Here is a 21,401-nt window from a genome sequence, read left to right on the forward strand (position 1 = left end):
TGCCTGTAAATCTATGAAAGGTGCTACTAAAAATTTCAGACTGAATGGCTGAGATACTGGTGAGGATCTAGTTAAGAACCGTGGCTGATGTGGTCAGTAAAGGTCTCTGCTTGTTTGATGGTTTTCCTAAAGCCCCAGCTCTCAGGTTGCTGGGTTTTCTTGAGAACTTTTCCTCTGACATGCAGGAAAATGTAATTTCTGTTTTTCTTGTTTGAAGAGATAAGTTTGACAACATGACTAGAGCAGAGTGTGTGCTGAAAGCTGTGGAAATAAAGCAGCAAATGAAAGAACTCCAGTTTTACTCATAAAAATGTATTTATTTTTAAGCCAATTTCAGGATTTTTTGACATTTGGATTTCCCGATAATGAAATGTTTAAAAGTATCTTTGAGACTGTTAAACAGTTCTACTAAGCTACTTCATAACATTTCACTGCCCTTGAATATTTGCTCTGTATGATTTGAAACGTCTGTACTTTGTATTTTTTTTCCCCTTTCCTGCGACTCCCCCAGGTAGATTGTGAAGTTCTCTGAGCTCTTTAATGAATATAAAGTGTGCTTTCCTCCTTGCATTTTTCTTTTGACCTTTTTTTTTTTCACAAGGCATGGTTTTAAGAATTGAAATATTTGACATCTGGATTTATTAAAGTCCACAGCGTTGGGTGAGGGGAGTATTTTTTTTTAAGAGCACTTCATTTTCACCTCTGCGTAGCGGAGCTGTCTTTGAAATGCACCCAAGGAGAAGAGCGTGCGCCCTTCTGCTACCAAGGCCAAGTTGTCTGCCTGTGTTTAAATAAGCCACCATGAAGCTCCTATTTTCCATTTTCACTGTTTCTTTTGAGAATTGGTTTATCGATAAACCTACCGGGGGAGCTGTTTATGTAGCGTAGTGCTTCTCAAGGTGCTTTCCAAATGTTACTGAAACAAGCCTCCATGGCATCACCAGTTTAACGGAGGGATGAATTGGGGCATGCCTACGTCTGTGGGCTTGTTGGAAACCAAGGAGGCATCCGTGGCAAACTGCAACTGGGGGTGGGAGTCCTGGCTCCCAGCTCATTTTGGAAGTGTGTTATGGAGGGGCTTGCGCTTGCTGTAGAAGATCCTCAGACCTGGGCAAGGCGTACGTTCCCCGTCGGAGCAAAGGTTCTCTTCCCACGCTGCTGCTCCTGTGCAGGATGCTCCTCTGGATATCTCTCATTCTTCATCATGATGAGCGTTTTGGGCTCGTAGTTAGGGCTGATTTGGGACCATCAGTGGTGTAAATAAGGAGCAGTGCCCCCAGTGTCAGTGTAGTACACTGAGGTGAAGCCACTTTGCGTGGCATCAAGCTGGAATGTTGCTTCTTTAATGAACCTTTATTGGGTCTACGTGTTAGAATGTGTACTGGGCGCATCGTTGATGCTGCGCACTCTCGGCGGTTGTGGCAGCGAGCCTTGCCTTGCTGGCTTCCCCCAGGTTGCGTCTTGCACCCCGTTTTACCCTGCTGCCAACTCTTTATAAGGAAGAGGGGTTGGGCTGGCAGATTAAGACCTCTGAGCTCTAGTTTCATCGCGGGTACTGGTATCTCTGCTCCCATTCAAGGCAACAGATTTGAAGCATTACACCTTAATGGTATAAACTACAAGAGGCCTAACCATACCCGCCTGAGTCGCAGAGGTCTGAGGAAAATTAGTGCCCTAATATTAGTTAATTGCTTTGAAGATATATATTGAAAATAAAGTTCAAAGTATCTTGGTAAATGTTGTTTCCTTTATTACAGCAATGTATCTCATTTTATGGGAGTCATCTGCAGTAGCATTTAGTCGGTGGTGATAAAGCAAACCCAGCATTGCGCTTCACAAACCCCCGCCGGCGCAGGGCTGGTTTGCACTGATAGCTCTTGAAAGCCAGAGGATGCTCACCGGCACGCACAGCTCCGCGAGCAAAAAAGCCAAACCGGTTTCCGTGCCTGCCTGCCTGCAACCACAGCCTGCGAACCACAGCACCTACAGATGTCACGTACGTCCCTCGGTGGGATGAAGGAGGTCGCTCCGTTCTCACAAGCTGCGGTTGGTGCAGAGCCCTCCTGAAGCGATGAGGAGCCAGCCCGGCTCGGTGGCGGTGCTGGTTTCCCCGTTTTCGGGCCGGCAGCGGTGCGGCTGTGCCATCAACCCCCGTGCTGTTCCCCCACCATCCTCGCAGGTTCCCGGTTATAGGCTACGAAACGCGGAGATTTCATCGGCGGCCAAAAAAACCAAACCAACAGAGGGAATTGAATAAAGAGCGGGTGTTGGCATGTGCACAGACATACTGGCGAGGAGCTGTCGCTGGAATGGGATTTCCACGGGCGGCCAGCTCGTTGGTGTTTGCCACCGGCCGAGCCCCGGCACGGCAGGCATTTTGCATGCCTACGGGAGTCACCTTCCACATCCAAACATCCCCAGTCCACTCAGCTTAGCAGCAGCTTTTCCAGCCTGTCCCGCGGGCCTCTGGATTTGATATCCAAACAGGATATTCGCCAAATAAGTAGTTGTTATTAACCAAGTACCTTGCACCTGGCCTGCAAGGTGGTGGGACACCCTGGGGCTGTTAGTTCTGGGGGAAGCGTGGTGGCTTAGGTGCTTGCAGGAGCCTGCGCGGCTGAGACGATGTGCTGCACGAGTTGGGGCTTGCCGGGGCCTGAAGGCTTCACGATCAGTACATGAACTGCCCTTATCCAGCTGAGAGGTGACAAAAATGTGTTTGTTTCCACCTAGTCTGGGTTCATGTCTAATAATACATTTTTCTGTCTTTGGGCAAGACTGGTCTTGGTTGTTGTTCTGGGTGTTGTCTTCTTCAGATGAAGACCTGCATGTTCTCACTGCCCCCAAGATGCGTAACTTTGCGTTAGTATTATGTATCTTGAATGCCTCTCTTTGCTTTGCTTCAGAGTCATTTCTTGGTCAGTCTGCTTTTGAAGCACCTAAATTAAGGTTTGCTGTGCAGGTAAAATTAAGTGTAAACTGATGTTTGCTTCAACAGAGCTGTCCTCATATGTTGCTGCCACGTACACCAGTCAGTTACTATTAACTCGTAAAAAGTAAGAGGATGGTAGAGCACATGAATGTTATTGCACGCTCAGCTGTCAGTTCATTCCCCAAAAGCATGCAGAGTGGCTTAGTGTGAGGATTATTTTCCATCATTTATGTTTTTATTGTTTTCCTTCTCTATAGCTGTTTGCATTAATCTTGTATGTCCTGTCGATAAGCCGCAGTTCACGAGCTCCTTATCTCTCTTGTCTACGTCATATTAGTCTGTGCTGACTCTTGAGTTATGTGCCTAAGGACATTTTAATCATACTTCCACTTGCACATGAAAGCCATTGCTTCATCCTGCATATTTCCCATGATTCTGAAGCCATCCCAAAAATATTTTACTTTTTTTCTCCTTAGAGTTGCAAGCACTGTCTCCAGCAGTCATATTTTTCTTCGCCTCCCACCATGATGTGCAGACCCCAGAATGTATTTTTTGTGTACGAACAACTCAGACTGGGTTTTCCAAAAGTATGTGAAGATCAAGGCTATGGATCCTGAGAAACCAGTTCAGGGCAGTCTGTGTCTGCATCTCGTTTCCCTATCTCAGAGTGTGCTGGGGAAAGCCATGCTGCTGTACTTGCCCTTTCTGAATCAGATCCCTTCTGAAACATTTTTTTTTTTTGCTTAAAAACTTCAGTGGGTGGACTTTGCAAGTGGCAGCCTTATGATCAGTCCGTCACTAAAACTGAAGGACAGTTTCTAGTTCCTCTTTCCAGCTCTATCTGAAGAAGAAAACCTTGTCTCAAAATTTCCAGTTTTCCCCTTTGTTTCATGGTCAGGGCGAAGTCAAGGTCGCTTGGGGATCCTTAAATGTGAACTGGTAGAATTTTTAACATTTATGGGGTTGAATGTAGGGTAAAACCTCAATTCCCTATGTATTTTGAGAACTTGTCTCAAAGGCTTTCAGATTGTCACATTGTCACTGCTTTTGCCATGATTGTTATACTCATCCCTTTAAACCATTTGAGTTGGAGACTTTTTTTTTCTGTCAGTTGACACTAAAGTTCATTGTGAATTCAGTTTCAAGTAGTGGCTGTTTAAGCAGAGGTGGGGAAAGAGCTCATGATCATATGACAAATCAGTACCGGTGACGCATACACACACAATTGATTTTGGAAACTAAATAAAAATGTGTCAGATTCCCCAGCTATGTTTAGTGGACAAAGAATACCACCTGAGTGCTGAACAAAGATGAAACTTTCTGAGGAAGGAGCTTGACAGATAAATTAAATGGAAAATTTTCAGTACTTTGTTGTGCTTTGGAAATACCAAGAATAACAATTTCCACATGCAAAAAAAAGAAGCTCACCTCTTTTGTCAAAATTCCTCTTCATTAAATATGGTCTTTCAGTTCTCATACTGAAGGCTTTGCCCACTGCAGCTGTGTTCATGGTGACCTGCATATTTTGGAATATCGCCATTACTGTACCCATACCCTTCCACTGCAGGAGATGGGGAGAAGGGAGGTTCCTTTCACCTCCTCCAGGGTAAGAAGCAACTTTCTTACTCAACAAACCATTTTGAGCATCCACCAAATCCATTGTTCGTCACCTAGAGACATGACTAACATGAGGAATTTGGGCCAGAAGAGCTGTCTGTCTTCATTACGCAAATCTCATGTCAGAAAAGACGACCCACGTGTGATGTGTCTTTGAAGTGTTGTGTCTGTGTGACATAGATATATCAGTGCAAGAGAAAATGATATTGATTCCCATTTAAACGAAGAGTTTAGCTCTGCCTATGAATAGTCTATAGTTAGACAGTATATTTTTGTCTCTGAGTGCACTAAAACTTCATTTAAAAGACCACAGCAATGAGAGAAATTGCATTGATTTACTTAATACGGTATTTTCTTGCTGATGAGCTGGTGCTCTGTGCACTATGTTCAGGAGCCGTCAGATGCCTGCACGGCAGCACCCTCAGCACTGTGCCGTGGCTTAGCCCTTGCAGGAAAACAGGTGCTTTCAGGAGAAGAGTCAGGTTCGATAACCCGTTAACTCTGGAGGTAAAACGAATGCATGGATAAACGGGACAGGCATCATAACTCATTTTTTTGCGTGTTGTCTGTCGGCTCCACCAGACATCCACCAAGAGGGGTATATGTGGAGATGGCCCTGCAGGCATCTCTCTGCACAGCCAAGTCCAACGCATATTCAAACTCTTAGCAGCAACTTAAGAATTATTTTCTTGATTACATATTTCTGGGCAAACGCGCTCCAAGTGACAGTTCTCCAGGAGAGGGGACTCTCTGGGAAGTCTGGTGGATGCAAATGCCTACTTTAATTTCACATTGTGCGTGTCTATATACATATATATGAACTCCATTTATGCCTACTTTAATTTCACATTGTGCGTGTATATACATATATATATGAACTCTATTTAAATTTCTTAATGAAGCTCATAGATCACTCTTGGCCTGCTGTAGCAGTCCCTGTGGCTAGGGTCAATGGTAGTGTGTTGTCCGCTCATGGCTGGAGGCCATGAATCTACAAATGATTTAAATTGCAGAGTTCTGCCTTTTCACTAGAATAGAATTAAAATAACTAATTACAAATCTATTTTATTTTCAAACTAGAAATTTAGTCTATTTTTGTTTGTTCTCCTCATGATGTACAGCTGAGATGATGAAAACTCGCTTGTAATTCCTGTAAGTCTTGCAGTGTTGTGCATTGCAATTAACATTTCATGGTGTGTTTTTATGCTACGAAATAGTAGTTCTTCTTGAATCCATGATTTTTCCAAAAATTATGAACTTCATAATTCTCTTATAATTCCCTATGGTTCATATCATCTTTAATATTAAGAAATCTAAAACAGGGAGCGTTTTGTTGTGCTTATCCAAAGAGAATGTGATCGGAATGAGTACAACTTTACTTGGTTTAGGAGCTGTGACCACCTCCAGCGAGGACTTCCAGGCTGAACCGTGGGGCTGGTTTGTTGCAGGTGTAAGATGATGTTCACAGGAAAAGGACTGGGCGTCTCTCTGTTGTAGCCCTGGAGAAGATGCTGAGAACAGGTAGCTGTCCCGGGCACAGCTGGTGAAGAATGAAGCGGAGGGCTGTATGCAGGTGAGATGAGATGACGTCACGAACAGGCGGCTGTTCGGGGACTGTACCCGAGTGATGGAAATGGAGGTTTTTTGACTGTTGGGAAAATGGAGTACGATGAAGAGTTTGCTTTGTATTGGTTTATTATTTGGGGGTTCTTTTCTATCAGGGCTTTTGACTTGAATCAGTTTCCAAGATTTATATTAGATTTCTGTGTCCTTCATAGCATATATTGCTGCTCAGTCAGCTTCTCAGTTACGTCATCCGGACCCACTGAAGCCGTGTCTGGAAGTTTCCAAATACCATTTGGTTTCTTTCAGTCTGCTTAAAAGAGAAAGGGCTAAATAAAATCAGCAGATGAGATGTAGCTGGTGAAGCAGTTAGCATGGCCTACTGTTACAGCTACCTGCTGATGGTCATTATACGTCCCCGATTTCGGTTGCTTCTGATATGCTCCAGTAGCTTTTAGCTTTTTCTAGGGCAATCGCTTCCCCCAAAATGATTTAAAAATACTTTTTTTTTTTTTTTTTTTAATTTCAGCTGAGTTGGGTCATTTCCAAGACCAAGGCTGTGGGGGAAAAACTGCCCCGCGGTTTGTTCCCCACCGTAATTTTGCTGCTTGAGTATTGGGGAAGGGCTGGTGAAGCTGTGCTTGGAGGTGAAGCAGCTCCGTGGGGCGGCCGAGGCACTGCCAGGGATGCGTTTCTGTCCCTGTGAGGGCACCCGTGGGAAAAGGTGAGCCCGTGGGGACCAGCATCGTGCTTTACTCGAAGCAGAGGATGGATAAGATGCGGTCGTGTCAAAGTCATGCCAAAGACTGAATCAGAAAGATAAAATAGCGAGCGTCTGTTTATTCATTAACTACTGTCTGTTCAGCGCACTGGAGAAGGGCCTGACATAGAAATGATCATATTCCTTTACTGTAGGGTTTTTGGTGTTTGTCGATCTGTGTGTGAATGTCTAGGTAAAACAGTGGCGGAGATTAATAATGCAGAGGTTCACATCTGAAGATTACGCGTAAATGAAAACTGGGTTTGACCTTTAACCACTCTGAGAATAAATGTGCAGCCATTTCTGTCTGGAAAAAATAATAGAGGGCATCATTTTCAAAAAATGAATCAGATGTTTTAGGAATAAAACTGTGCATCTTGATATCATAAAATTCAGAATGTACAAATGGATACTCTGCAGGGATGCAAAAAAAGTATTCAACCTCTGTAAAGTAATTCTTAAAAGTCTTTTTCAGTTAAACTGGTAGCCATGTAATGAGCTCACACACCTGAACACAGTTAGTTTGCATTATATATAGCTGGGTGGGGAAGAGGGTGTCCATCAGCTCTGTAAAAACTGAATTACTTGAAATGGGTTCAGCCAGCCAATCCGTAGGGCAAGTGGTCATAAAAGTATGCTAGCGACATAGTCTAATGTCTCTTCTTGTAAATTATTTTACCATATGTAAATGTATATAGCTTAACCTTTACTGATCAGAGCTGATTTATTGTTGTAGGTGTCTATATCAAAGGTCTGGATGGTGAAATATGTGCTATTAACAAGCCATTTCTATTTAGTAAGCCAAGTGGTATTTTTGAAGAACATAAATGTTACTTTTAGAAATGACTGTCAACTGGCCGGCATCCAGGGTTTCCAGTCAGTGAAATTTTTAGGTGAATATTTGGCTTTAAATACGTGGCAAAACCCCATTGAAGCACGTGCTGAAGGCAGAGGTTACTCCTCCCTTACTGAGGGTGGGGGCCGGGTACTTGGCTTTTTTTTTTTGGTCCCACGCAGGTCACAGCCATCGGTACCTGAGCTCAGGTGTTTGCAGGTGAGAACATCTCGCCTGCTAGGGATACCCAAAATGATGCAGCAGACCTGGTTAGGGGGGGATGCAGGACACGTCCTGCTCTGGGATTGTCGACAGTTCAGGAGATGGCTATAGGTCTGTACCATATACCTTCAAGGGTAGACGTTTTTTATCCCGCTGTGATAATCTGTTTGCTCAGTGCCATCCTTAGGTGTGCCAGGGTGGGAGGGAGCGTAGTAAATGCTCGGGGTGATGGGATACTGCCCTAAAGCCAGTAAATGGCAGCTCGTGTTTCTAAAACATCTTACCATTCTTTACTTTCATTAAGCGTGGGCTTTCATGGTGAGGGTGGAGTGGCTAATTTGATATTCATCTGTGCAAGCAGTTGAAAGGAAATTCTAATTACTTAACCTTTACTGCGCGCCCCGCACGCTCCAGTCTACCCAAAACTCATCGCTCGGGGGTAAAATCCCGACCCTTAGAAAGTCAGTAAGGGTTCTGCCAGAGCTGCCTGCATTTCCCTGCCGAAGCACGTCAACATACGGCAGCAGTGCAGTTTTGTTCATGTGTCCATAGGCTCAAGGGCTTCGTCGTAGCCCCTACATGTCATGTGTTTTTGGGCTTAATGCCCTACCGACTGCGGACTTTAGTAATTTTATTTATTTTTTATTTATTTTATTCAATCACATACCCTAGTGCCTTCCCAGAAACCTTTGGGGCTGATGATTTAGTTGTTCAAAGTTGAAGGACGGTGATGGTTTTAGCTGCTTTTTGATATTACGGTAGCATTGCCTGGGGCAGAGCCCAAGGCTTTGGCATTCATGGAAGGTGACTTACAAAGCAAAAAGCAAGCACCCAGCTCTGCAGAAAGGGGTGTCATTCTCCCATCAACCAGTCACCCCACCCTTGTAAGGTCAGGTGTTTCACCAGTTTGAATTCCAAACCATCCTTATTCCTGTACGTATGGTTTGCACAAGCTTTTGCATACAGAACTGGCTCCCAAGCGCAAGGAGGCAATTGCTCCATAGACCACAGGCGCCTCGTCCAGCTCCCCTTGATCCCGTTTCCAGCTGCTGCCGCCGTGTCTGCCTGTGAAATTCAAAGGGTGCAGTTGGTAACTGTGATGGGAATGCCCCGTGCTCAGTCTCAGCAGTGTCTGCTCTGCTATGTATTATTCATGGGGTTTTGTACAAGCTGATGGTGTTCCAAAGCGAAAGGAGGAATTTTGGCAAACCAATTCCTTCTCCTGTAAAAAGCATACTAATCTTTGCAAATATTGGAACAAATGGAGGAGGTGTTTTTTAAGGTATTCAAAATATTCTTGCCAAGTGTATTGTGTAGTATTCAGTGCAACTGCTCAGAAACGTAAGCACGTTGGTGTTTTTGAAATGATATGTCTGACCCTCGAAGGCATCCGATGCATAGTGCCTATGCCAAAGGAATGGTGGCGCACAGAGAAAGCAGCGGAAAAAATGCTCTGTTGGATCAAGCATTTTGTACCACTTTACTAAAGCTGCAGTACCTGGTACAGGAGCCTGTTTGGATAGCAGGTCTTGCAAAAATGGGGGATTATGTGCTTGCATGGGGTTATTCGTTTGCAGTTGAAAAACTAAGTCTCTCTTCTCAAGAAGTCCAAAACAGGATTGTTACAAGAAACTCTCTACTCATATACTGTATGATAGTGCTTAATTAGCTGCGGGTGTTCTGTTTATCAAATGCTGGAGGAGACCGGACTGGGTTAGGAGAGATGCCGTATTGGCACCGTTGGGCTTTCGGGCCGTGCCCGCGTGACGGGTGCTGAAGGTAAGTCTTCTGTCACGGCTGGGCATTTTGGGGGGCTGACGGTAATGAATGAAGGAAATTACAGGCTCTGGGAAAGCATATTAAGCTATGAATCACCGAATCCTCTTGTTCTGCTGCTATCGGCTGACAGGTCTTTTTTCCGTGAAATAAAACCCATTAATGCGTTCTTCGTCATTTTCAGTGACTCAAAGGCTTAGACCTTCTGTGAACTCTCAGCCTAATAGGAGATTGTGTCTGGTTTTAGCCAAACCTATTTTCGCATGAGTTAGTACTCCTGTGCATGTCCAGAGTCCATGTTTGTACCAGCGCACATCCTTTCCCCCCTGGAGTATGTGTCTGCCATCTTGAGTACTTGCCAGTAGCTGCAAGAGGCATCTCGCGGTTAGACTGGGTACCATCAAATCCACATTTCTTTGAGCTTCCTCACCAGCCAGCACTGCCAACGCATTCATCTTGCTCTTTTCTTCTATCGAATTCCCCATGACCTCTCAAATTCTTGCTTGTATCGAGACACTGAGAGCTGCATGTATTATATTTATTTGCATGTAGCAGAGAAGGAAGATGATACTGGCATTTTTTAATTCTATTTTCTGGATCTGGATGCCTCCTGTCAAGAGAGTGTGATAGAAAACCTTTCTCTTCCACAGCGCTAGTTCCAGGGCAGCATAGCTTAGATCAGGGTAATCTCGAGCTGATGGGTACTCGGCGTGAAATAAATGCACTGTGTCAGCTCTAACATTTCTCTGCCAAAAAAATCACAACTCGCACTGGAACTTTTATGGTCACCGTGACAGTGGAATAGCGCGGCTGAGCACAGTGTGCTGTTGTGCAATTTTCCTGTTGTGAAGTCGATAAAATGCCCCTTCATGGCCAACAGGGAGAGCAGTGGTGAAATTCGTAGGTAGGTGAAGGCGTGCGGTGCACATCAGTCCCCTCACTGGAGAAGGGGAGAGGGATGATACAGCTATTGCATCAGCTGCAGCTTGCCATGCCATCAGCACACGTGTCGTCTGTCCAGCCCATGGATGCGCACTGGTAAGCAGCATCTGCTGCTGCTTGCCCTATAGCAGTACCACAAAGACCACTTCAGGGAACTGGGAGAGACCTTGGGATAAACATGAGGAGATGGATCTCCGTTTCTTCTCTTCGTTGTGGACTGGCTTGCTTCATGTTCACTGTTTTGGGGGGTTGGTTTTTTTTTTTCTGGTGGTGGTTTTGACGCTTTTGAAGTTTTGCAATTGATTTTGGCAGGACCAAGATTTTGTTTTCTCTATATCCTGATAAAAATAAATGTAAAGCTGTAGCTGGTGATTTGGGAGCTTAGTTTCTATGTTTAGTGGGATCTAATCTTCTGATTCTTCTTTTTTTTGTAATATAGAGCCTAAACAATCAAATCCATCCTGCGTTCCACTTGGTTGTGCACCACTTAACTGCTTGGTGCTAGCAGAATATATCCTAATTTAGCTGAATTGTTGTTACTTCTATACCATTTTAAGCAGCAGTGATTGCCACTCATTATCATTAGGTGAAAACGATTGCCTTTAGAAGGATCCTAGTAAGGAGGACATCCCAATTAAGCAGAATGTGTTGTGCTAAGAAACTCCTTACAAGAAAAGATGTCACAGTCGCGTGTTGTAATATAATTCTATTATCTCGTCTTCCTATAACATCTGCTCTAATATCTCACAGAGGTGCTCTGCTTTGGATGATGATCATCCATTCCGGCTTTTGATGAAATCAAAGCCAACTCAGCTGGGATACTGCCCTGAAAACGATCACACGTCTTTGGAAAAAACTGCTCTGCAGATATGCAGTTACTAAAATTTCCAATTGCAAGGAGCCAGAGACAAAACTGCTCAGACAAAACCTCCAAACTTGGCCAGATGAAAAAAAAAAAAAAAAAAGTTGCCCTTGCTTACCTCAGGTTCATTCTTCACAGTTGTTCTGGAAGTGAAGTTCCTGCTGGTGAGAACGCAAAATCTGCAGAGTTTGTGCAACTTCTGTTTGTCATTTATCAGTGGTTGCTGCCGTTGATCATTTTTTGGCAGATTTGGTTAGGCTCTTGGCTCTTTCATTTTTAAGCATTATTCATTTGCTCTTCTACTGATTTTTCCAGGAGAGAAAGGGTGATCTCTTGTGGTTAAACTGCATAACTAGAGGCCTTATGCTCTTTCCCTGGTTTTCTCTGACATTTCTTATTTCACCTTGAATTAGTTACTAAGCTCTCTAATGCTTTGCTTTCACTTCATCTATAAATTGGACCTGAATGTTACCTTATTTGCTTAACGCCAGTGTCTTGAGGCTAAGTGTAAAGCTGGTAATGCTTATTAATGTCTTTGGGTAGTAGGTGTTAAAGACACACAAAGTAGCGTCCCTTTAGTCTCTCGCATCTGATTCCTGGGCCTGTTCCACCCTTGTGCATTTGGGCTGCTCTGCCTACTCTAAGGCTCCGATTCTGGAAACTTTATATCACCACCTAGCTTTCCCAAGCGCTTTGCATTTTCTCCATGCAAAGCCACTCCCTGTTATTTAACCGGGCTGGAATGTGTGGAAAGAAGACACTTTGCACTCCTTGCCTTGAACGCTTTCCAGCTCTTCCGTTAACTGAAAGCACTGGCTGATACGATTAGCTTTAAGGTTCTCCCCGTAGTCTCATTTCTGTGAGGAGAAGTCAAGATGTTTTCCATCTGCCTTGCTGGTCAGGTTGACAGGCTGAGCTAAGGAATCGTGGCGCAGGTTGCTTCAAACAACAGAGACCGTAGGGTTTCTTTCAAGTTTGAGCTTCTACGTGGTGGTTTGGGTCACTTTGTATTCACCAGCTCCTATGCATCGGTGTCGGGATGCTGAGCTCATGGTGCTGGTGTTCCCACGCCGTGCTTCAAAATCTGCTCTGTACCTGGATGGTGCATCATCCTCACAAACTCATGGTTCCCGCGATTGCAAAATGTGGGGTCAGGAGAGTTTTTCTGCACGTCGCAATACCAACCATGTGGGTTTGCACCTAGTGAAGTGTTCTGCTATTGCAATGGCAGCTGGTAATACTTTTGTCCCCTTTATTTCTTTCCCATAGGCCTTTATGTTGTAGATGTCAAGAATGTTCTCTGGTGCTGGGGAATATTTTGGTGCATGAATCTGTGTAAGAAAAGGTATCTTTTTTGATTAGATGTTTTGTGAGCTCTTGAACTTCACATGATTCTTTATGAGAGCAGGAGACTGGACTCAAAGACCTTCTAGTCCCATGTTCCTGTGTAAAAAATAGGAAAATGATGACGATTGAGTGGATTTCCTCCACCTAAATGTAGTCCTCCTAGGTAAGGTTGGCATTTACTTGAGCAGTGTAACATGCAACACCATGTTTTGGGGACTGTTCGGGGTTAACTACCATTTTCAGGCTCATTTTGTACAGCAATTTGCCTGATATCTGTCCTGCACACTTAATTTCTATAAACTCTTAGTAGGATCCAGGTATTCCTTGTAGTGGGAGTATAAGCTGTTTTCCAGATATGTACATTTGCTTAAGATGTAACAGATAGATAAAGAGGGAAGTCAAAGATACTTTGAATTATTTTCTCTTGAAAGTAGGAGCAGTTAATGAAAGAAAAATAGTAAGAGAGCAGCAAAACCTTCATGCTTCTATCCAGACACTAAATTAATATATATATAAAGAAATCTGGCACTCTTTCCAAAGGAACGAATGGTGAAATGTTATTTTATAGTCTTTACAGCACTTATATTTTTAGTCAAAACAAACACATTTGTGTTGGGTTTCTGCTAGATGCCTCAGCACGGATCATTTGAATCCCATTGTCCAGTGGGCATTTTTATTAATTTAATGTCATTGGAAATTTGTTTTGGTTTAGAGCATGTGATTTGAATACTAAAGGAGAGAGAGGAGGCAAAGAATTCGAAACACAGATAACATGAGGTATTGCAGACCCATGAAAGTAGGCAGTGCAGACTTCTCCTTGCTTGCCTTGGCCTGTCACTTTGTATACAGATACATATAAAAAACTGAATTCAGTAATAGTTGAGATACCATTTGGTCTTGGTGAATTTGCTGAATGTTTAAGCAATAGCTTGATTAAATGTCTTCAAACTCTTTGAAATACAAATAAAAGCTTCAAAGATAGGACGTGTCTTTCTTTTTGCTGTTTTGCCCTTTGATCTGCCTTTGCGTAATACCAATAGCTGTGTGGCGTCAAGAGCAATACATGGTCCGTGGAAAGCAAGCAGCCTCCTATGCCTGGGAGAAAGCGAAGTCTGACTGCCAGTCCTGGAGTACAGGCACCGAAGGTGCCAGGGCTTCAGGAATCAAATGTTTTGCAACGGCTGGTATAGAAATAAATGCAGATATCTGTCTAAATAGAGGAACAGTGGAGGGGGCTTGGATTTTTTAATGATTCCTCTGTATTTAGGTGAGATTTGAGCTCCAAATCCTCTATTTCTGCTGCTCTGAAAGCTGACGCGGTCACGCACCCGGTGCTGCATCTGGTCTTGGAGTTGCTCTTGGCCATCAGGTCCTTCGGGCTGTTTTGCTGGGGAGGCGCTGAGCAGCGGGGACGAGCTCTGCCAGGGCTGCTGCCGGGTGCGGGATGTTTGCGTGATGCACGCACGCTTCTGTCATGCTGCAAGGACAGCACGGGCAGCTGAGTACGCAGCGATGTATGTATATTTGTGCCAAAATCTGCCTTGCAATGGAGGGTGGTGCATCAACCAAGCCCAAGAGGTGGGATTGTGCATGGGGAAACTGGAACAGAGTTACCAGGTACCCTGGGTTTGGATGACTTTGCATGAAGGTTTAAAATAACTACTTCTTTTTATAAGTTTGGGCATCTTCAATCTTCGCTTTGTCATTTTGTGCAATACTTCTTTGGTTTGGGATTTTTAAGTCCTTGGGGACTGAGCTCTGGCTTGTGTTTCATGTGAGCCCAGAGGGCAGGAAAAATGTGGAGGGTATTAATCGTACATCAGATTTCCCTGTGATGTTGTTTTTTCTCTAGAGATCTGGGAGGAGAAGCATTAGGAGCTTGTCGCTATGATTTTTTTTTTTTTTTTGGCATCCTGCTGATTTTAAAATGTATTCTCTGCCTTTCTCTTCAGTCCTTTACCTACAGACTGCAGGGTACCCTGAGACCAAGGGCAAAGTGAATAAAGCAATTTTTGATATGGCCTGTTCTGGATATATCTCCTTGCAGACAAGTCCTAGACAGATCCCTGCCCCAAGGAGGATACAGACGAGGGGAAGCACCGAAAGAGGTGACAAAATCCAAATAGACTTGAGGGCTTTGGTTGTCTTGCCTTGCTCCAGTGGTTCACAGCAGTCATGGACGCAACGTATGGCTGCTGTACGTTGCTGGATGGCACAGAGCAGCCAGGGGCGTATTGAGTGAGTCTGGCCCCGTATTCATCAGGCAAAAACTGACTGCTTAATTTCCACTCTAGTGAATCAGAGGGAAGAAGAGGGATAAAATAATGAGCAAAGAAGTGCACAGGGTTGAGTAACGGAGCAGAAAGGAAGGACACTGAACAGTGCCGGTCGAGAGAAAAGACAGATACCGCCATTCATTTCTGAAGATACTGCACAGAAATCTTTGGTGTGGAATGACAGATAGCATCGGCAGCGACAGCCAGAAAAGCAAGGGAAAAAGTACTGGTTTTCAGGCCATTGGAAACTTGAGGTCCTCACCTGTTTGTCAAGTTCAACACAGTACAGGCACAGACGCGGCTGAAAAAGCGAGTGCGTAATACCGATCGGCAGAGAATTAAAGTAAGGAAGTTGACCTCTAGCCAAACCAGTGAAAGCTGGTGGTGGCTATTTAAATGTTTCTATTTATAAAAAAAGATATTTATAATCATGAAGTTTTTACCCTTTTCCCCGCCCTCTTCGATTTGGCGTGCTCTCTTCGTGCTGGGGAGCAATTCCCTGCCATAGCCGTTCATCCGAATTTCAGCTTTACATCAAACACTGATAAAAAGAGAGTGGGTTGTTCTTCTAAAAAGCATTTTATTCACCTTTCTTTAATCATTTTTGGGGAAAACAGCTGAAGCTAGAAAATTGGCAGAGTTGCATGCCTGAGCCATAGAATTCACTTTCTCCATGCTGGTGAAAACTAGATCTGATCCAGCAAAATTATGAGAGTTATAAACAAATCTTCCATCACCCCGCTGGTCACCCGCTGTGGTCAATTATAGTTTTGAAGCTGGCATATAAGTATCAGATGTTTGGCTATTGCATGTCTTTGCTAATCTCCAACCCAAGTAAAACCCTTTGGCGTGACATGTGCTATAATTTGCTAAGTTTTTGAACAATGGCGCATTTTTGCATTTCATTTGCACTTTTCATCCAAGAACCTAAGAATATGCTCCCGTCTCTAAAGAACAGAGTAATTAATCAGGGCTGTTTGTAAGGAAAAGGCCTGGCTGTGGGAACGGAGACATAGACAAAGTAGAGGATAAATTGTCTATATCCCACTTCTTTAATCACTTGGAGAAATAGCTCCTGTACGTATTACGATTTTAAATCATTTGAATCTTATTTGTAAAGGTATCTTAAACCAGTGTTTTTTGCACACTTAAGGTGTGTTTTCACTCAAAAAGATTTTCTTGTTGTATATTCATTTTTTAAAGATGCCATAAAGCTGTTTGTGCTCTATTGTTTTTAGAAATCTCTTTGAGTATTAGATCAGTTATACATCTGTTTTCTGCCGGGAAGGCTTCCAATTTTGCCTTAATTTCTACCCATTAAAATTGTAAAGAATAACCTAAATAAATGAGAAATATTTCCAAGAGAGAATACTTATTAAAATATGCAGGCAAGTCTGCATTTTAAATCCAGGTGGTGTACTTCTCGAGGTCTGTACATCCCCAGAATATAAATGTTGATCAGTGCGCCGTGTTTATGCGAATCAGCCACTGAGCGATGGCAGGAGAATCTGGAGAGCTTGTTTGATAAGCTGGTGGCGCTTTTTATCCCTTACCTCTCTGCTTTTAATTCTTTCCTCCTCCGTTGCTGTCAGCTGTCCTGCTCTTTCTCTCCAGGGTGCTTCCTCGCGAGCTGTGTTCCTCTCTTACAACCTTCCACACGTGCGTACGGTTTTACTGTAGTTGTTACAACCCCGGGACCGGAGCCAGGGCTGGGATTAAGGCTGCTCCGGCTCCTCTATCTCCAGTGTTCAAACAGGCTATTAGTGAGTCTGCTCTGGTGTAGCTGTTGCGTGCGGAGGGTGATCCTGGTTTAGGTTGCTGTCTTCCAGCCACGGTGGACAAGACCTTTAGTCCTGGTTTTCCCATGTATCCCTGCTTTTCGTTTTGAATGTGCTCACTGAACCTGCGTCGTCTCACTCCTCCCAGGATGGGTGGTTTTAGGTCCGTGCTACAAATACAACTTTTAGACTAACCTCTTTGCAGGGAGGAGATGGATGTGAGGAGGGAATTGAAAGCAGTTTGGTGGAGCTAACAAGGTGGCTGAGACGCATCCCCTCAGGCACGTTACCTGGTCTTGTGATGCTCCAGTGCAGTGATGTTTGTGGGCTGTTTCATAACTGAAGTAAACGGGGATTAAGGTGACCGTTCTGCCTGGGACCTCCAATGTTATACCTATTGGTAGAATTATTGATCAGTAGAGTTAGATGCCGTATATTTACAGAGCTGGGAAACTAGGCAAGTTCTTCCCCCTGAAGAAAAACACTAAATATGTACCTCTTCCTTAATGTATTTTGTAACGTCTGCTTGGCCCCTAAGGGCAGAACCTCTCCCCTGTACTTAAAGGAATAGTAAAAGCTAATGGAAAAAATAAATTTCCTACTCTGGCTTCTTTTCAAAGGTAATTGTTGCATATCACGCAATCAAAGATAAGATGAAATTTAGTCATCATAAAGAGGTACAATTCCACTGTCTCCAGCGGGTCTCCACCTGTGTGTGCCCCAGCGGGACTGGGAAGGTGATGCTGTGGAGAACATGGCCATAGCTGGCTGTTTGTAGACCACAGGAAGGGAGGAGAGTTTGCTCTCCAGGTTGGACTTCCATGCATCTGTTACCCAAGGATGACAATGCAGCATTTGCTCTTGTAAATAAGTTCTGTTTTTTAGCATGACAGTGATTCTGATTAATAAATGTGTGCCCTCTATCTACGCCTGAGGGTTTAGATGTCATGGCAGAAAGTGACTTTTGTGCCTGAATGAATGTGTATGTAAATTATTTTATGTCAGTAGCTTTACTTATGTCCTGCCCCACAAAAATTCGCAGCTGCAAGGGCTTCTGCATAATGGGCTTTTGAAGCCCAAGCAGTTCAAATGCCAGGAGTCGTATTTACAAAAGAAATTCAATAAGCCCTTCAATGACACTGCGAGCATCTTGACGCTGTCCGTTATTTTGGCAATTGTCGGTGGAATTCCCCTTATAGGAAAATCCTGTAAATATATAGTCTGTCTCATATATAATTTTAAAGCCAATCTTTAAGAATTCTGTTGCTGAGATACCATTTTCTAATAAATTTGTATGGGTTTGGAGTAGAAAGGAGGCTTCTTCGGAACCCTCTTGACCTCTTCCTTGGGCAATTCTCTAGGGTTTTCTGTAAGAATTATCTCTAGGTGACATTGTAAGTGACTTGAGGATATTCAGAAGAGCTAATGAGGGCCACTTCTGAGAGCATGAGTCATCTGTGACATTGAGTTACCAATGTTGATTGTCTTTGAGCTCTGCACACACAGGCTTCATCTTGGAATGTCCCCAAAATGATGTGGTGGTGGCAGCTGAAATTACATTGGTCTTCTCCTTTCTTTTTATCCACTGTAGGTGTTCTCTGCCTGCCGGACAGCTTGAACCTTCACAAAGACCAGCAAAGGTCAAACAAGCCTGGAGAAGTGCAGATGTTCAGCCAGTCAGAGCTAAGGACCATCGAGCAGTCTTTACTTGCTACACGCGTAGGGAGCATTGCTGAACTCAGTAAGTACAAGGCTGTTGATCATGTTTGGGTTTCTTTCCTTGGAGTAAAGCAAAGCTGCTCGCAGAGGAGAGATGAGGGGGCACATGTAATGTTGAAGGAGACGTTGGGTCTGATCTAGCCATGCTTGTGCTCCATGGCCAGTTTGAAAGCTGAAACATTCAGACAAAAAACGTAGGTTTTTTTTTCCTGAGGTCTGTTATAAAATTTTGGGGAGAAATTGAAAAGACTCAAATCTATGAAGGCACAGGCTGCCCAGCTTACTGTTGTTCTTATTACTGAATTCTGTGTTACCAACATTGTAAAGAACATGTATAGATATCTCATGTTCATTTTCCTGGTGTTTTCTGTGGCAATGGGAGTCTCCTCTGCAGCTCCATCATATCATCAGGGCTCAGTTTACGTGCTGTTCATGAGCCCTGTGGATGTACTGTATAAGAAGCCACAATATGAATTTCTGTTTTCAGCTTGCTAATTTTTCTCTGCTCTGGTGAAACGTTAACAAGCCAAGAGCACTTACATGCCTTAGCGTGAAGTGTTGCTCCGTCTCTGGAATCAGGTGTTTGGTCTTATTCAAATTAAGTAATTTATGCTTATTTATTTCATGTGCATGAAACACAACAGTAGTGTCTGTACGCCAACTAAATTATGCATGATACAGCTCTCTTTCTTAAAGTGCATATGGTTGTGTTTTAATAAATAAGTAATCTGTGCATATGTCAGGGTTGGGTTTTTTTCATTCTGGATTTTTTTGAACCTCTGTACGCGACCCAAAAGCCAGACTCCTTAATTACCACCACCCCCCTTTTTAAATTTGATTTCGAGAAATCTATCATCTCTAAGTAGCCCTACCTTAGATTCAAACGATAGGGTTTGCTTTCTCGGTGTCTGTTGACTGCAAACACAGGCAGAACGCTCTTCAGGGTGGCCAACTGGAGGAAAAGAGCGCAGCAGTGGGAGTTAGACGCAGCTGTCGGAAAGGCTGGCACCTCCAGCACGCTGGTAGCCCTCCAGAAAGCCCTCTGGACAACCATCGGGGGTACCTCCCCGGCCCCTGCAAGCAGATGCATGTCGGGGAAGAAGCAGTAGGAGGAGAGGTAATTGGCAAAGCTCTCAAGGCTCGGTGCTGAGTTGGGCAGAAGTCTTTGCCGTGGAGCAGCGGCGGTGCAGAGTTCAAAACTGAGCTGTGAAACGTGGAGGGAGGTGCGGCACGTCGGTGGGCAAAAGCTGTGAATTCGGGGGAAAATTGTGAGATGGAAGGAAAACGGAGGGGTGAGGGGTACAAGGGGGTTTGCTCTTTGTTCGGTGCTTGCGTGTCCGTCTCTGGCATCAGCAGAGGCTGTGACCCGGAGGTTACGGCGAAGCCTCTGCCGCAGAGAGAGGCTGGGGAACCGCAGCGTGGGGGCAGAAGCGCTGAGCAGCGGGGAGAAGCCAGCGGGGAACACCTGGGGATCAGAGCACGTTGGCAGGGAGGGAGTAGGCGAAGGAGGATTTATTGTTGGCCCGGTGGTGTGAGGGGGATGGAGAGCTTTAGAAGTGGCGTTGCGGAAAGGAAAGAGGATATGGCAAAGCTCTGGCAGGAGAAGGTGGCGTATGCGGGAAAGGTTCGGTACATAAAAGCCCCTGCTCTTGTGGGGATGAATAAAGGTGATGAGGGAGACGCTCTGGATAGGAGGGAATTAAGAGGATAGCACTTGTGAAGAGGAGGAGGAGGAGAAGGCAACCAGGAGTGGCAAGGACAGAAGCTTGGCCTGTTGGACCAACAGAGCGGACGGTCCCCGGGCATGTGTCCACCATGTCCCACCGGCTTGCAATATCCCGGGAGCCAGGACTTTATTTCTGTTCTCTTCAAAAGAGCGCAAAAAACAAGGGTAAAGAGTGATCTTGCAATAAAGCATTTTTAATTTTATCTCGGGGAAAAAAAAAGAAGAAAAAAGGCAATTCTAATTGAATGAGATTTCCTAGAGTTTATCGACATTAATAATTAAAGCATAACAAGTACGCAGAATAACTGGAATTAACAAACGCCCGCATGTGGAGGAAAGGCTTCCCCTACGCTCAGTTCTGCCCAGCATCCTCGCGCGCAGTGGCACGGCCGGCTGCTGGAGGCTTTGAGACCGGGAAATCAAACGTGTCCCCCGGAAGACGACAGCTGGCAAACGGGGCCCGTTTACTGCCCAGCACCTGTATTTCAGCTCACAACTTCTTAGTTTCTTCACAGGCTGTCCGAGGTGGAAAATAGATTCCCAAGGTGAAAAGCCGTGCATCTCGTGGTACCTTCACCTTGCCCTACACGTGATGGCCCTCATTTGTCTGCTCCCTTCGTTTTTTCATTTATGCTGTATTAAAAAAAGAGCGTTTAGGTAGAGCTGCATCTCCCCGGAGGGGGTGACAGAGGCGAGAGAAAATGGGGAAAGGTGAGATTGGGTTGAGGAATGGCAGCACCCTCTGGGAACGCTGCGGAGGAGGAGGTCAACCCAGGCCGGCATTGACGGCTCTTCGTGGCCGGGCAGGTGCAACCAGACTTGCAGATGCTGGTCCGGTCTCCCCCAAACCCAGTTTGCCTGGTGGTTCCGCTCTCATCTCCGGAGCTTAGCAGGCAGCGGGCACTGGTCGTTACTGGGACAGCCCTGCCCTGCCCAGTGGCGGTGGCGGGGTGAGGGAACGCCACCGTCCCTGGGGCACTCTCCCGAAAATAGGAAGAAGAGGTGATGTTGCTGACTTGGGGGGGGGGGGGGGGGCCGCACAAAGG

At 44.7% G+C, this 21,401-nt stretch overlaps 1 protein-coding gene across 3 annotated transcripts in view; it reads left to right on the top strand.

Moving 5' to 3' along the window:
• The window catches only part of BTBD11 (BTB (POZ) domain containing 11), a 176,403-nt gene that overhangs the window by 82,614 nt on the left and 72,388 nt on the right, over positions 1 to 21,401 (top strand). For 2 of the 3 annotated variants that reach the window (XM_010585355.1, XM_010585356.1), the window contains exon 3: positions 18,502 to 18,651. In XM_010585355.1, the coding sequence (XP_010583657.1) occupies positions 18,502 to 18,651 (150 nt within the window). The remainder of the gene's footprint in view (positions 1 to 18,501; positions 18,652 to 21,401) is intronic. The other variant, XM_010585357.1, reaches the window with a different exon arrangement.

The sequence above is a fragment of the Haliaeetus leucocephalus genome, unplaced genomic scaffold, assembly GCF_000737465.1.
Source record: "Haliaeetus leucocephalus isolate CR32 unplaced genomic scaffold, Haliaeetus_leucocephalus-4.0 Scaffold101, whole genome shotgun sequence".
NCBI lineage: Eukaryota > Metazoa > Chordata > Aves > Accipitriformes > Accipitridae > Haliaeetus > Haliaeetus leucocephalus.